Below are 16,169 nucleotides of genomic sequence, written 5' to 3' on the forward strand. Positions count from 1 at the left end.
TCTCGGTCTGAGGAGAGCCGCACACGGCCAGGCGGCCCAAATCCCCTCCTCGCAGCCCGCGGCCCACGGCTACCAGCTGTCAAAAAAGAGGATGGGAACCTGTTTGGCCCAGGAAGCCCCTCTGGTTGCATTCATGTGGCTCATCACAAGCGAGCAGTGACTCAGTGCTCAGTAACTGGCGGAAATGGACAGTGCCCCCCCATACTGCCCGAGCAGTGAGCACACACACACCCGTGGGTGAGACATGGGCCTGGTTTATGTCATTCCTTTGGGCAAAGCTCCTGTCCCCCAGCACTGAGCACAGCCCTAGCCAGTCACGAGACCGCAGCAGCTGCCAAGGGGCCCGACTGCCCTGCCTGCCCCCAGCTCCCAGCGGCGCGGGCAGGCTGAGCCACTGAAGGTGGTCCCACTGACCCTCGTGCTGCTCGTGCTGGAGGATCCGGGCCACCCGGGCAGCAGGGGGTGGGAGCGCAGGAGGCCCCGCTCAGTCACTGATACAGCACCAACGGCCTTCTCGAGTAGGACACGTTGTCTTTCAGGAGGGGGGAGCCCACAGCCATGCGCACCTTGTTCCAGCGGTGGCCTTTATTGTAAATGGGCTTGACGGAGCGGCGGGACCAGCGCGTCAGGTACCTGCAGAGGGAGGACCAGGAGGTGGCTGTGGGGCCGGCACCCACACCGGAGCTGGGAGGCTGGGCACTGCCGCCTCGGGCCAAAGCTGTGGTTGTCCCACCAAACCCTTTCACTAGTGTCCCTTCCTCGAGGGGCAGCAGCGTTTCCTGCGAACGACCGCTGAGGATGCTGTAAACAGATGGGCTGGGCTCTTGCTGCAAGTGTGTGGCCAGGGTCAGGCAGCCCAGAGCCACGCGCTCCCTTGATCTTCAGGAGTCATCGTGTTTGCGCATTTGGTGGGGGAGGAGGTGGAGGAGCAGCTGAGGGAAGGGCCTGGAGGGAGCCTTCCCTCTTCCCCACTTGGCTCACTCTGCCCCCCAGCCTTCAGGGAGCTCCCCTGGGCGGCCATAACTGATGTAGGACCCCTGCCTCTCACCCAGCCCATGATGGGAGCCAAGGGTGAGGCCCGTGGGAGCAGACCCAGGCCAGGAAGGTTCCTTCCTGTAAGTGGGAGGGGCTGGAAAAAGATGGCTGCCACCCACAGCCCTTTGGCCTCCTCTGGGGATGGCCAGGGCGCTGACAGTTCCCGGAAAAGTGGCTCATGCCGGCTGGGACTGGGGTTGACTCCATTCAGAACAAAATTTGGGTCCTGTCCAGAGAGGCCCACCCTTCATCCCGAAAGCTCAGCCGGGGCAAAGGCCAGGATTCTCTGCCCCCACTTAGGTTGAGACTCAACCCAGCCACCTCTGGAAACCCTCAAATGAGAGATTTTAATTAAAAAAATGAACACCCCTAGATGAAAATTTTTAAGTAAAAGTGGAAAAATGATTGCTGCCTTAAGCTCCCCTGGACCTTAGTCTTCTGCTCTCAGCCCTGCGCAAAGGGAACAGCTCTGAGAGTAGAAAGCTGTGGGAGGTGCTGGCCTACACTCCAAGCGTGACGTGGGCAGAGGGGCGGCCTTTATACATCTCCTGTCAATGTCAATGCCCCCACCAGGGACCTCTGAGGAATAGGCTGGCCCCAGGGACTGCTTTTTCTATGGTTGGTGGTGCTGGGACAGCGGGAGAGTAAAGGGTAAGGCAACAAACACCTGGCCGGGCCCCTGGGCTGGCATCACCCAGACTCTAGAGGGGGTGGGTGGAGAGATGTGGTATGGAAGCAGGCTCCCCAAAAGGAGTGCTCCCTGGGATTCCAGGACCCCAGAAGATCTCGAGGCTGACCAGATCTCGAGGCCTCCAGAGCTGCTGCCCTAAAGCTGTTCTTGCCCCCCACCCTGGAGAGCCCCGGGGAAGCTGTGCTGTAGCTAACTCTGGGCCTGAGGGCTATGCCACATGGAGCAGCCAGCTGGTGGGGGAGGGCCTGGGTGGCCTCCAGCCAGCAATTTGGGAAGACTCCAGCTCAAGGAGAACCAAGGCTCCTTTCTGCGTCTCCTGAAGGGGCAGGGGAAGGAAGAAGTGTGGCTCCTCCAGGGCCCCAGCAGAACCTGGGCCAGTGCATGGCAGCTCAAGGACCCCTGGAGAGAATCATAAAGTTCCTTGCACGGGAATCAACCTTCCTCATAGCCAAGACTGCCCCTCCCCGCCAGGGTGGCCTTTTGCAACCCAAGGGCCCCCACACATCATCAATCCTGTGTCACGTTAAAGGACACCGGATATATGGGAGGGAGCCTGGCCTCACTTCAAAGGCCTGAGGGCAGGATGGATTGTGTCCTTAGGGCCTGCTGCTGTCTCTTAACAAGTCAGGGGGTGGGGGGAGGCTCAACCCCCAAATGGTCCATAGCACACTTGGGAAAGACAGGAAGAGGTTAATAGGTCCTGTTCCCCCAGGGCTGCTGGCAGATGGCCCAGCTAGCACCGCAGGAAGTGCAGGTGGACATGCGCCTGGGGCCAGGCTGCTGGCGAGCCGTCAATGAAGCCCCAGCTCTGGCCGGCACCCTGAGCCCAGCAGCCCGTGGCTGGTTTCTTCCTGGCCTCCCACCCCCATGCCTGGGTTCTGCTGGCAATCAGACTAGGAGGTTTGTGGGGGTCGGGTGGGGTAAGTCTCACTTCACTTCAACCATTTTTGGTCCCATATAGAGGGTAGTTTCAGTGACAGCTGGGCAGGCTGAAAGAGGGGAGCAGTCATTGATGGGGAGAACAAGAAATACCAAAACCAGTTTTACAGATCTGGCTCTACTCTCAACAAGAGGGCATCACTGACCCAGGAGTATGTGCATGTGGTCATGTCAGAGATGGGGGGGAAGGAACAGACCATAGGCTGGCTGTGAGCGCCACAGGAATCTGCTCCTACATGCGGGGCCACCCTGCTGAGGACGAAAGGCAGACTGACTGATTCCTGGACCTGGGGGCTTTCCTCTCCTCTCCTCTCCAACTTCAGCACCTTGGGGGTCACCGTGTGCAGCTGTGCAGGTTGGTAACTGCATAACTCTAGAAAGCACCATTCACAATCTAGTCTACGTGGTTACTGCCTTGAAGTTTTGCCGGGTACGACTTACACAGCTGTATACAGTGGCCCTGCCCCAAAGGGCCCGCCCAGTTTTAAGGCCTCATTTTGCCCTTTAATAACCCCAGTGCTGGGATACTAAAAGTTTGTAAAGTGCTCTGACATTCCCATAGCAACCCGGTATGATGTCATCAACAGGGGATTAGCACATTCTACTGCCCAAGCAGCAGAACTTCTCAGCCTTCTTGCCCCTGTGCTAAGTCCCTGCCGGGGAGGGAAGAAGAAAGAGGCCGAAGCCAGCAGGGGAGGTGGGGCTGACGGGGGTGTGTGCTCATGCTGGACGGGATGGGACAGCCAAGGAGCAGCTCACGTCCCTGGGCTGTGGCATGAGTTTCCATGAATGGCTTCCCCAGCAGGACACAGTGGAAACGGCATGCAGAATGCTCAGGGTGTGGGCACCCAGGTGTGCTTACCGGTTGAGCTGGGGTTTGCTCTTTGGAACAAATCCTTCAGGAAGCCGAGGCCTGTGATTTGGCAACAGACCTGAGTGGAGGGAAGAGCATATAAGGGGATGGTCTCTGCAGTTCTTGGGGGCCATACGGAAAGCCCAAGGGGGTGGAAGGTTGGCACTGGGGGCGTATAATGAAGACTCTGGATGTCCGTTTCTCTTCCAGGAGGGGCTACAACATGGGGTAGCTGGCAGGGCAACGGGGGAGGGTGGGGAATGGCGCCTGCAGCCCTCTGGCCCCTCTTAGCCCCGAGGGGAACTTCTACCTGCTCGGTGGGCCATCTTCACACACTCCTCAATCTTGAGGTGCTCTTCCTGGCACAGGCCTGTGACCCTGCGGGGCAGCATGCCACCGTGAGGCCGGAGGAACTGACTGAGCAGCAGGACGTCCTAGTGGAAATGGAAAACAGGAGAAGGGGGTCAGCTGGGTGTACGCTCGATGGTGGGGAGCCAGGCCACGTGACGGCCAGGGGAGGCCGTCATTTTCTGGCACTCCAGGAGGTTGATGTCTCCCTTGGGAACCGACCTGAGGCTATTCCCCCCACAAACAGCTTTGCACACTGGTCTCCTACCTTCACCCCAACAAAAGATAAATCTCAACTAAGATTTTCAGACCCTATTACCAACCCCAAGAGCCTCTAGCTCCTCCAGGAGATAATCTTTTGATAGACGAGGTTAGAGAACAGAAACTCTTCAAGAAGTGTTAACAATCTTTCATGCACCTGCAGTATCTTTCCTGATGACGAAAGGTCTGTTCTTCTCCTAGGGTGAGGTGGGGGGTGGGGGGCAGGTCACACATTCCCACAGAAGAGGGAAAATCTGTACCATTTCTGCCCCCAAAACCTATGTGTCACAGGCCAGAATACATGCAGACAATCCCTCCTCCTCCCTATGAAGTGCTGGGTAGGATACAAGCTGAGGAAGGTACCAGGGCTGTGAAGTTAAATCCCACATCTTCTAAGCCCCCCTGTTACCAGATGTGAATGGATGCTCACGCTTCTTTTGGACCATTCAGACTGCTTTGGATGAGTCACGGAAACAAGGATAAACAGCCAGAATCAAGATAAGAGACCATTTGCCCTCCCAACTCTCACAGGATGACTGAGGGGGTTAAATAAAAGCCACCTCCCCCCCCCCCCCCGCCCACCCTGAGGGGCCTGGCACGCCAGTCTTAGCAGTCATGTCCACAAACTGACTTGCTGTCCTGGCAGGCGTCTCGCTGTATAACCGCAGATTTGTTTTAATCCCTGGACAGCTCCCGAGGGACCCAGACCCCCAATTCCCACCCCTGTAATCTTCAGAATCTGATGAAAAGATCTTGGATTGGATTATCTAGGGCTAATAAACTGGGCTCAGCCCCAGCCTCCCCCACTGCAGGCTGCCAAGCAAGCTGACAGCTTCGTGCAGCTCAGGCTAATGGTGTCCTCAGTGGAACGGGGTAAAAGGAAAGCAACTTTAGCCTTTACCTCGGAGGGGATTGGATTTCTTCTGCTGGGTAAACAGAGCCAAGTCTTACTTCCTGGAAACGGCTGGTAGGAAGAGTGCCCATGGTGGTCAGGCAGGTGGGGGGTTCGCCTACCCATCTTCAGCTGGGGTTCCAAGTATGGCCACAACCCCACTAACTTGCACGTAACAAGAAGCTGTGAATACTGCCCCATGGCCTGCAAGCTTCCTGTTACTCCAGGCGGCCATCAGCAGAAGGGCCTGGGGGCAGAGTGAAAGAACACCCCCTCTCCCCAGCCCGGGGAGGGGGGCGCTTGAAGCCAAGGCTCCCAGCCTGGGAGATTAGCTGGGTCACTCTGTTCAGATCCCATGGGCATGTGGCCTCGCCTCCTCTTACCACCTGACCGGGATCTCTGCCCTTAGTCATCCCATTCCTCGGAGGGGTACAGGGACAACCTGCAGGGCAGGCTGGCCCAGAGCCTGAGTCACCTGCGACCTAAAAATAGGGTGCTTAAGGTCACCCGCAGAACTCTGAAGGACGACTAAGTGAATGAAGACAGGTACATGCTCCCAACAGTGCCTGGCAGGGCGCGCAGCGCAGGGTAGCTATTGCTATTCACCGTCATTATCCTTCCGGGGCAACAAGAGCTAGAAGGGCTGCAGCAAACAGGGGTCTATGCAGCTCCACTGCGGAAAGAGACAGTAGTGCGTCCCCAGGTCACAGTGAGGACTCTCCAGATAGATTCTCATTATAAAAGAAGGAAAGCCAAACTCAGATTCTGTTCCATCCCCCTTGGGAACACAACCCTGCAAGACTGGGGTACAGGGCCCTGGCGGTCTGAATCGCATGCAACCAGACCATGGACTCAGTGACTCTCAACCCTGGCTGCACATAAGACTCACCTGGGGAGCTTTCAAAAAGAGTGACGGCCAGGCTTAACCCCAGACCAAATGATTCAATGTCTGGGGGTGGGGTCTGGGCATTTTCTTAAAAGCTCCCGTGATTCTAATGTGCAGCCAGGGTTACGAGCCACTAGACAAAATGCTTGTCTTTGGTGTCTCCATGAGATGCAGCAGTGGCTACGGGGATGGGGGGGAAGGGAGGGGGGGGCCGCAAATACTGCTTAAGTTAACCCGGGCCCACGACCTCCCCGCCACGCAGAGCCCAATGTCTGCGCACTCACCTCGTAGCCGTATTTATGCTTCAGGTTCCACCGGCAGATGGGGCACTGGCCAGAGGGGTTAGGGGGATTTGGACTTTCCAGGGGAGTCCCTGTGATACGGCCTTCGATCTAGGAAGCAGAGAAAGAGTGCCAGTGAGGGGGAGGGACGTGTGCAGACTCTGATCCTTGAGCAACCCCCCCCCCAAATGGTGGGAATGCTGGGGTAAGTTCATCTCTGGGGGTCTTGCGGGAACGGCTAATAGGTTTTTCCACTGGAACTAGGCTGGAGTTGCTGTACCCTGGGCTTTGGGGTGGCCACAAAGAAATGATTTGGTGGCCTTCAAGGGCAGTGGAAACTGAACTTAATGTTGGTGGCAAGAGGTAGGGTTTTGCTGTATCAGCTGAATGCTACCTTTCCTTCCTCAAACAAAAACCTTTGGGAAAAAGTAATAAATGCACATGGCAAAAAGTTTCAAACCGCGCAGGGATGTAGAGTCCAAAGGAAGTCTCCCTCCCATCCCACAGATCCTTCTCAGAGGAAACTGCAGCTTCCAACTTTATCTTACAGAGCTAGGTCTATGCCAGTGGTTCTCAACCTGCCATGATTTTGCTCCCCAGGGGACACTGGACACTGCACAACATCTAAGACATTTTTGATTGTCACGACTGGGGGATGGGGTGCTACTGGCACCTAGCAGGGAAGCTGCTAACTATCTTGCAACGCACAGGACAGCCCCCACAGCAGAGAATTAGCCAGCCCAGGATGCCAGCGATGCCCAGGTGAGAGGCCCGGGCTCTGCCTAGACAAGTACACAGCCGTGCACTCTCGCTTCTTCGCTCTCTTTCTCTCTTTTTTTAACATGTTGCGTACGGCGGGGTTTAAATCCCTCATACCCCTCTGTTCTGGCAGGTTTTTAAAAGAAACTACTTTAAAATGCACTCTTCTCTTTAAAGCGTAAATGCTTCTATGTCATTTATTATTTTTCTATAAATAATAGATTCTACAAATAAATTATTCTATAAATAATTATTCTACAAATAATTCAATAAAATGTGCAAAGTAAAAAGAGTCAACAGTAAAAACGAGAATTCTCGTTATCCGTCCTTAACGCATGGCTCAGAAAAAAACAAAGATTCTCGTGATCCGTATGCAACGTGTTAAAAAAACATAGATGGGAAGATACATTCCCGTTCTCTTTGCTTTTATTATTTTGGATGGCCACCTTTCCAGTTGTGCTGAGGCCTCATGCGAAATGACCTTCGCTGTAGCTGCTGTATCCTGTGACACAGCCTTGGAATTACCACGTGTAACAGACCACTGATCTGGGCGTCAGCTCCAAATGCAGGAGGGGAGGTGTAGAAAGCCTTGCTGACTGAGGCCATGGCTTGTGAGCGCGAGGCGGGGACAGGTCTGAGAGGCTTTAGGAGGCAACGACATGTCTTCTGGGGGAGACCTGGCAAAAGGGAAAGGGGGCTGGAAGCAACGTGGGCCGTGCAGGACACTGCTACCTTCCTTCCTGCCAAGGCCACCACAACTAGTGGAGAAGTGTGTTAGGGAAAACATGTAGGTGCGTGGTAGGCCTTGGGAGGGGGGTAAGGTGGGTCTGGGGGGTGGGGAGAGCTCACACTTACTGACTCATTACATGCCTGCGCCCATCATGGGTCACGTGTATCATCTCATTTAACCCCCAGAACCCAGAGCGGGAGGCATCATGATCTTACTTTAGAGATGAAGCTGAGACCCCAGAGAGCGAACAGAACTGTCAGCCATGGTAGCAGCTCTCCAGGCATGGCTGGGCTCCCTCCCCCAAGGCTCTCCTCGGGCCAGTGTCTCCATGCTCGTTCTACAAACAGCAATTTCATGCCCCACATGACAAACAGTCTTCACACTCAAAAGCCAGATGTGTTTTCTCTCCACCAGCACAGAGTTCACAGGGTAAATGCTTGTTTCAGCTTTGAATAAGGGAACAAACAAGGTGTGCTAAGGGGGTGGGGGCCCCCCTCTAAAGAACTGTTTTGAGGCCAAGCAGTAAAAGCTGAGGAAGATCCAAAGAGGGAACCCCAAGGGCTTTTGTCTTGGGGGTAGGACTGCCTAGGGAGGACTGAGCGTGGCTGGCTGTCAGAGGGTGAAAGCCCTGGTTGACATGGAAGTTAGAGAGGCTTTTGGGAGCTCTGTGGAGCAGCTGAGGATTTGCCGGAGGCATGGAAGGCTTGTGAAAACAAAGTTGTCTTTTAGGGATTAGAGGCTAATCTTGGCCCCGTGACTCCTGGAGGAAGGGAGGTGAGATGGGCCGAATGAGGGAAAGGGGGCAGTGGGCGGATAAAGAATTGTTCCAGCTTCCTCACTAGCAGACAAGCCAGGGTGCTAGCAGTGAGTCCAGGGCCCAGAGAGTGTCACCTTTTAATTGCATCACTTAGTCACTCTGGGCACAAAGGAAAGGAGCTGAGATCCAGGCTCTGGCCCTGGGTCAACTGACTCTGGCTCTCTAGTCCTGCCATTGCCTTAGTTTCCCCTCTGGAAAACTAATTTATCACCCTCCAGAGAACGTATCAGCAAAGACCTCTGAGACTGTCATACAAAAGGCCACTTTCCTCAAATAACAGACGCCTCAAGCCATGTACAGTGACTGTTCCTGATGAACCACACTACAGCGCACAGCTTGAAAAACAGTAGACTGGGAGATTTATGGGCACAGAGGGAGCTGATTCTGGAGCCAGGAGTCCAGTTTGGGGCCCCCTCCTTCCCTCAGAGGAGCAGCCAGGCAGCTCCAAGTGTTAAAGAGGTTGTAAGTGGCCAACTCAATGATACTTACTATAGTCGTCTTCCCTTCTTGGATCGCCACCACTACAGAGATAAAGGGGAAAAATTAGGTCAGCCATTTAATAAGGAACAGGGAGTTTCAAATAACAGCTCAAATGCTACACATGCAGAAAAATGGAGCCTTCAGTCTGCACTCTCCCACGGTCCCCATGTGGAAGAGAAAGCATGCAGGGTTCACCTCCAAGTGCCGACGCTCTATGCCCTTGAGGCTGGGTGGGGGCAAGCCCGGATGCCCAAGTAATATCATCTCTCTGGAGTCAAGGGTCTCCACGCTGTTTCTGCCTTTCTAAGCCAAGATTCATCTCAGTTCTATCCAAGGAAATTTGCAAGATCCTGCCCCTCCATGTCTGGCAGTAACAACCTAAGAATGGAGGGGTGGGGAAGCATCTGAAAGACATTCAAAGGTACCCGCTGCCTGTGTCCTTTCATGAAGAGAAACGTTTTTGACCTTGAAGAGTCTGCAATGAAAGATACAGCAGCGCCCTAACACTGCTCAGTGGCCCCACGATAGATAAGCAAGGAGACAAATTCACTCCTAAAACGCATCCTGAGAGCCTTGTGTTAAAGCTGGGTAAGAACAAGTGTGCGAGTTAAATCCCCTTCTCCGCTTCACTCCTCTCCCTGCAGGGTTGCATTCTGTCATCTACTCCGGGGAGGCCTGAGAGAAGAGGGGGGCATCAGGGGGCCTGTAGGTACCGGGTCCAGGCAGAATGTCAGGGAGAAGTACTGCAATTCTAAACTGGGAGGGATTCCGTCAGCTCCTTGCCTGTTTAGGCCTGGCAGTCAAAAGAAACCTCGAGGGGAAGACAGTAAGCAGCGTGCAGCCACCAGGCTGTACATATTTTCTATCTTACTCGACCAGGATGCAGAATGACAACTTCAACAATATTCAAAGGAAGAATCAAGCTAAAAGCTCACATTTGGCAAATAAAATCAAACAGAAAGTTCTTGGAGATCCTTCCTTGTTCTCCCAGTTTCTTTCGAAAGAGAGAAGCCGTAACTGTTAGCATAGGAACTGGCACATAGCAGATGCTCAATGAATGCTAGCTAGCGTTTAGGGAGCAAAATACTTGCCACGGTCCCCTTCTGACTGCTAATTACTGGAATAGAAAACTTGGGCCCACAGAGCCAGGCTGCAAACCGTCTCCCCACATACTACAATCATATTTTAATAGCGGCTTGGCTACCACAATTAGTTTTACTCAGCTCTAGCCAAGGCAAGAAGTAATCCAGATTAGAAAGAGCCTAAGGTTCTTAACGTTGCAAATCCAGTGCAAGTTACAGACCTCTCTCTAGAGACATGTCCGTAAGTATACCTATAATTAGACAAGGATGTTAGGAGGCTCACGGACCCCGAAGCTATGTACCCAAATGGTAATACTGCTTTCCTCTCAGGGGTGGTAGCAGGTCATTTTAGTTTTTCTCATACCTATCTATATTTTCTAAAGTAAACGTGTACTGTTTTTTTGCAATAAAAAAATAAAACGATAGAAAGAAAGAATTTCTAAGGAAAAAAAAAATGAGGCACTTCTAACCCACTCGGGGTCCCACAGCGGCATCTGCCATCACTGAGCTTGGGACCGGCACCTAATTAGACACAGACGGCCTGGACTGGTTCCCCGTTGGTTTTCTGGGTAAGGCCATTCATAAAGACTCATTACTTCCAACCTGAGAGCCCTTCCACGTCCAATTCCAGACACACAAAGGAGTCACAATGGCCAGAAAGGCCCTGAGGCTTTCTCCAGAACACTGGAGTTACTAATCAATTCAAAGACAAACTAGGTTTCTCCCAGTAAAAGAAAATGCGTCACCCCACACACAGACCTACTTGTTCAGAGACCAGCCTAAACGGGATGTGGGAGAGACTCAACCTGGGGCTCAGTCTGGAGGCCAGCACAGCTGCTGGGGACTGTCACTGCCCTGTGTCAACCTACAAATGTGGGGATGCAGGAGGGCACAGCCCCAGCCCCGTAGGGCTGCCAGGGACCCCGGACACATTACAAATGTGCAAACACCAAGTTGGACAATCAAATCTGAGCAACAGGTGGGGGGACAGCACAGAACAATGCCCTGAAAAACAAAGCGGATAAACATGTGGTTCCCTTCTCCGTGGAGGCACTTGGGCCCTAACCATGAGGTAAACAAGTCTAACAAAACACACATCACTCCCGGCAAAGGACCAAACCCTGAAGTCATCCCACTGGCCCCTGGAAAAGAGATCAAAGCCCGTGGCAAGGTCCACTGTTCACAAGCTCCCCACGCTGCAACTTTGCGCCAGTGAATTCTCTTACTATATGCGAGTGAGTAAAACATTAGGCAGATGCTTATCTAATAGAGACAATTTGTCAAACCCGAAATAATGACCGGAGCATTCACAAGAGATGGAGATTGATCAGGGTGGCGTGTCAGTGCTGGGGCAGAAGGCCCAGCTGGAGCCTGGAGAGGCCCTGGTAGATTTTAAGCCTCTGAAAACAGGAGATAGGAATCAGAATAGTATTGATTTTCAGTGTGCATACACAAACATGTCAAAACCAAACAAAACCTGAGATCCATTCTGTCTCTGGCCTCTTGTCCATTCAAGATAAGCAGGGGAGGCTAAGAAAAGCTGGACTAAGAGATTTAGGCGCTAACAGAAAACTTGTTTAGAAAAAGGTGGAATCACCCTTGTGTTCTGACCCACGGCTGTATCAAGTAAACTCAGGAAAGAAATGAAGCAGTTTTCTAACCTAGAATGAAGGGCCATAGTCTTTGAAGACAGGCACGTCTCACACAAACAATCTGTTCCGCAGGAGGCCACACATTTGCTGCGCGCCCATGGACGGCTCCACCTATTGCGGAGTTACAACAGAATAGGAAGACACAGTCTTTGCCCTCGGGGAGAAAAAGGAACTAAAACAAGCATGGGAACCTCACTATAATAAAGTCCATGCCTCGTAAAGAGGTCCTTTGAGTGCTTCAGTAAATACTGGCCTAGGATGGAGTCCAAGATAACTGAATTATAACAGTGTAGAGCAAACAGCATTTGCGGTGAGATTGCAGTGAACGCAGAAAGACCTTGATGGCCACATAAACACAGACCCAGGAGCTGCAGCAGGATAAAGAGCCAACTGTTTAGTAAAGGAGGAAGTGTGGAAAGATGAATGATGAGGAGTGGAGGGCGCTGCTGTCGAGTGCCCAGAGACCAAGGTCCTTCTTGGAAGGGATCCATGGAAACCAAGTCCCAAGTACACTAGGAAGGAGTAACTGAATGGCAGGACGGCTACGAGGCGGCACCAACAGTCTTATGTAGGGCCAGGGAGCGGAGTGCTATTTGGGATGTGTGCCTGCATTTCTGGCCATTAACTACTTTTCTCCAGCTCCTTCCTCACTCAAGCACCACGCCTTTCTGTTCATCTTTAATTCTACCACTAGAGTGTTCTGACTTCTCTCATCACCTCCCCACTTCTTTCCCCTTGGGCCCCAGGGAATGTCCCTCTGCACTATGCTTCTGAATGAGGAGTCTTTATTGCTGCACGAAAATCTCTTTCCACTGGCAGGTTAGTCTCAGTTCTTCAAAGCCCCCAATCACTCCCTCCTCTCTCAAAGCTTTTTACAGTAGCTATAAGGCTGCCCATCCTGCCAGCACGTCCTAAAAGGCTAGGTCTTCCAGAAAGCCCCCTTAGCTAACTGGAAAAGACGAAGAAAATTCCCTTTGGCCTTTACTCATTTCAACACACTGATAGATCATTACTGTAAAATCAGATATTCGTATGTGTTCATTTTTCTTGTTTTCAACACGTTTCCTTCATAAGAGCTCTAAGAATGACAAGGCAGGAATGAGGTCTAACAGTCTTTGCTAAGTCTGGTCGTGTCAATCATAAAAGCACTAAATGGTCTTCAGCAAGTTAACTGACAAGGGCTTCTGGGGAAGGGAGGGGGCCCCAGGGAAGCCCTGCCAGGGAGTGCCAAGGTGATCTTACAGGTGGAGAGGGAAGAGCGCTGGCTCTACTTCCAGCTCCGTCACTTACTAGCTGTGTGATATTGGGCACCTACTGAACCCCTCTGAATCAGATTTTCTCATTTTTAAAAACGTCAGTAATACCCACCTTTAAGGATTGTTGAGATTGAATAAATGTATGTGGGAAACTTAGCATAGTGCTTGCAGCAGGCACTTAATAAACCACAACTTCCATTTTTGTCTTCCTTCAGTCTTGCTTCTTCCGTAATAAGGTTTTTTGGCTTTCTGTGTCTCTCTTGTCAAACTTGAGACCAGGCTTTGTCAACAGCAGTATGACTGACATTTTGCGCCAGGTGGTTCTTTGTTGTGGGGGGGCTGTCTTGTGCCCCGTAATACGTTTAGCAGCATCCCTGGACTCCACCCACCAAGAGCACCAGCTGTGCCAACCAAAAATGTCTCTAGACATTGTCAAATGTTCCCTGGAGGACAAACTACCCCCCCCCCCCCAAACTGAAAACCACTGCTTTAGACTAAGAATTTACAGGCAGGACCACTGGTGCTGAGTGCTCATGAACTTTAACATTAAGTTGTACTCTCTGCTACCCTGAAAGTAGGATGCTTGCATAGTTTCAGCAAGCTATCCAGCTTTCTCCCCACGACTTTAAATTCTATGTGTACAATATTATTTGGGTGTCAAATATACCCCTAATTAACTGTCTGTGTAACACTTTATGCCTTACGCATAACGGATAGAACAAGAGAGAGTTCTTTCATTTAAGGGCTTTGGAGACAGGTGGTTCTCAGGAATAGAGAATATGGTAGTGCTTTCATGTAAGGTTACATCAATTCAATTACTTAGCTTTCCGGTCTGATGGTGACTAACACAGAAGAGCAACCAACCTGAGTACTGACGGAAAGGACGACTTTAAAGACCCATCTGATTATACAGTTCAACATTTCACAAACTCTCTAACTGAAAAAATTCTCATCTAAAATATTCCGTTATAAAAACACCAAAACTATTCCTCTTGCTTATCCTCTGGGAACATAGCAAAGAACTGTTTCCAACTTTGAATTTCATAAAGGATATGTAAATTGTAGCTATTAAGTGTTTGACACTTGGCAGACACACTAAAAAATGTTATGGGCATATGCTTATTTTGCAACACGGGAAGAGATGAAACACCTTACTCAGGTGCTTTCTATTAGCAGCATGGGATCTCTGGTGTCTTTATTAATGGATTAATTTATCTAATGCTACCCAAGCACTATCTGGATTTTGTTGTTCTTTATAGCAAATGTTCCATCTTCCTCTCACAGCTAAATTCTCCTCACACACCTGCTATTTCCATTTCTTCATGAACTATCTCTTTGATTTCCCCAAACTGGGTTCCTTGTCTGTCATCCTATTGAAATTGCTGTTTGAAAGCTAGAAAAAGGGACCTCTTCTGAGACAAATCCAATCGCCTCTTCATTAGGCTCTTCTTTATGGACTTTTCTGCTCCCTCTGAAAACAATGATCACTCTTTTCCTCTGGATACATCTCAGCTTTAGTTAAAGGAAACGCTGGTCAATACTATGCCAGAATCTTAAAAAACCCACATCACTTCTTTCGCACATCACTCATCCTTCCCTGCTTCCAGCAGGGCACAAAGGAAGGCTATGTCCTGAAAGACTTTTTCACTCTCCGCCAGATTCCATCCTTTCATGAGCCTGTTCAAGACACACACCCCCTACGGAAATCTTCCAGTTGGGTTTGCTGTTTCCGGTAACCGAATCTCCCTCTACTTCGTCACGTAAACACTTCACTTCCATTTACTGGAGTGTATACATATCATCTAATTAAAACCTAACTTCTCAGAAAAAGGGCTGTATTTTCTTTCTCCAGAATGCCTTGGTAGCGTGAGGTGCAGCACTTGGCCTTTAGAAAGCTCTCAGTTCAATGCTAGAAGCAGGCTTCCTTTCCACACTTAAAATTAATGAAAAGCAAAACTACCGTGCGGCATGTGCCTCTTTCAGCTGTTCAATGGCTTTTCCACCTCTCAGGGAGACGAGCGGCCCGGGCAGAAAAAAGCCGCCATCAGATGACAGCATTTTCAGATGAGAAACTGGAAAGGGAGGCCCTGGGGACGGCAGCCAGATGTCCTTCCCTCCAGGGGTTCTTTAATGAAGGGAGCCGCCGTTCGGAGAATACGGAAGAGAATTAACACGCAGACCCTTACGGAAAACTCTTCCGAACCCTCGAACAGGTTTCTCTTCTGCCTTTGCTAACTAAAGAGGCCTTTCTCTCCGTCCTCCGCACCCGCCCAGGAGGACACTCACAAGGGGTGGGAAGTCAAGGTAACAGGATCAGGGTCTGGAAGGGGCTTTCAAGCACCCCGGGAGCGCCAGCATCTCCGACGTTTCCTAACTGAGCGAAGGAGAGGGAGGGAGACGCACACGGGGGCTGGAGGAAGCAACCTGTGCCACTCTTCTCAACTTTCGGAGGTCGCTGGGACCCAGGACTCACCTTCCCTGAACCCGCGAGCTAGAGGCCGAGCGCAACTGGTCGCGGCCGGGCCTGCCAGGAGCCCTCGCACCAGCCGCCCACAACCGGTCACCAGCACATTGAGGGCCGCCATCTTGAAAACCAACGCTGACCTCTTATGCACTTCCGCTTCCGGAACGACGCACGCGCAGCCGCAGTGCTGGGCAAGGACTGCGAGGCTTGTGGAATTCTCGCTCCGTTCCTCCTGTGGCTTCCTTCTCGCTCGCCTCTTCAGTTTTGGGCTAAGCCGAGAGGCCTCTGTGTCAAGCCTGTGCTTCATTCCGAGAGTCTAGGGGAGGTCTTCTCTTAATAGTGTCTGTCAATTCAGTCCTCCAAGTCTCTTAAGGTCGCTTTTCTTCCCTGGCAGGCTTTCTCGGTGAAATCACGTGCATTACCCCTATGTCTTTAAAGCTTTTTCTTCTCTGCAATTCAGATGTGGATTTTCAGCTTCTTGTGGCTGGAGCTAGGCCTGTACAGGAGAGGTTGAAATGGTTAGGAACTCTGACTCTGGAGCATCAGGTATGAGGCAGACTTAGGACAGAATTACTACCGACGCCCTCTCCCCACACACTCGTCTTCCATTCTCATGCGCTTAGCACGTCCCCACCAGCCTGTAAGTTCCACGAAGGCAAGGACCTTGTCTTTTGTTGACTCTCATATCTCCAGCACTTAGCACAGCGCCTGACGCCTAATATCAGTGCAATATATACTTGTGA

At 51.6% G+C, this 16,169-nt stretch overlaps 1 protein-coding gene across 2 annotated transcripts; it reads right to left on the minus strand.

Annotated features, from left to right (window-relative positions):
• Nucleotides 1-238: 238 nt before the first annotated feature.
• Nucleotides 239-15,593, minus strand: MRPS18A (mitochondrial ribosomal protein S18A). Of its 2 annotated transcripts, XM_019738449.2 has the most exons (6): nt 15,436-15,593; nt 8,982-9,013; nt 6,190-6,297; nt 3,829-3,952; nt 3,528-3,597; nt 239-633 (listed from the first exon to the last, which is right to left on the minus strand). In XM_019738449.2, the coding sequence occupies exons 1-6, from the start codon at nt 15,545-15,547 to the stop codon at nt 489-491; spliced, it is 591 nt and encodes a 196-aa protein (XP_019594008.1). In that variant the 5' UTR covers nt 15,548-15,593; the 3' UTR covers nt 239-488. The 2 variants fall into 2 exon arrangements, with proteins under 2 accessions (XP_019594008.1, XP_074189102.1); XM_074333001.1 differs by lacking the exons at nt 6,190-6,297; nt 8,982-9,013; nt 15,436-15,593 and adding an exon at nt 5,029-5,870.
• Nucleotides 15,594-16,169: the final 576 nt, after the last annotated feature.

The sequence above is a fragment of the Rhinolophus sinicus genome, linkage group LG05 (genome assembly GCF_036562045.2).
Source record: "Rhinolophus sinicus isolate RSC01 linkage group LG05, ASM3656204v1, whole genome shotgun sequence".
Lineage (NCBI taxonomy): Eukaryota > Metazoa > Chordata > Mammalia > Chiroptera > Rhinolophidae > Rhinolophus > Rhinolophus sinicus.

What these genes read in the sequence shown, in the direction of transcription:
- MRPS18A (XM_019738449.2), bottom strand. Translation starts at nt 15,547, where the DNA reads ATGGCGGCCCTCAATGTGCTGGTGACCGGTTGTGGGCGGCTGGTGCGA. An exon ending in AGCTCGCGGGTTCAGGGAAG is followed by an intron (nt 9,014 to 15,435) that starts GTGAGTCCTGGG and finishes TTATCTCTGTAG; the next exon opens with TGGTGGCGATCCAAGAAGGG. An exon ending in AGCAAACCCCAGCTCAACCG is followed by an intron (nt 634 to 3,527) that starts GTAAGCACACCT and finishes CTCCCTCTGCAG; the next exon opens with GTACCTGACGCGCTGGTCCC.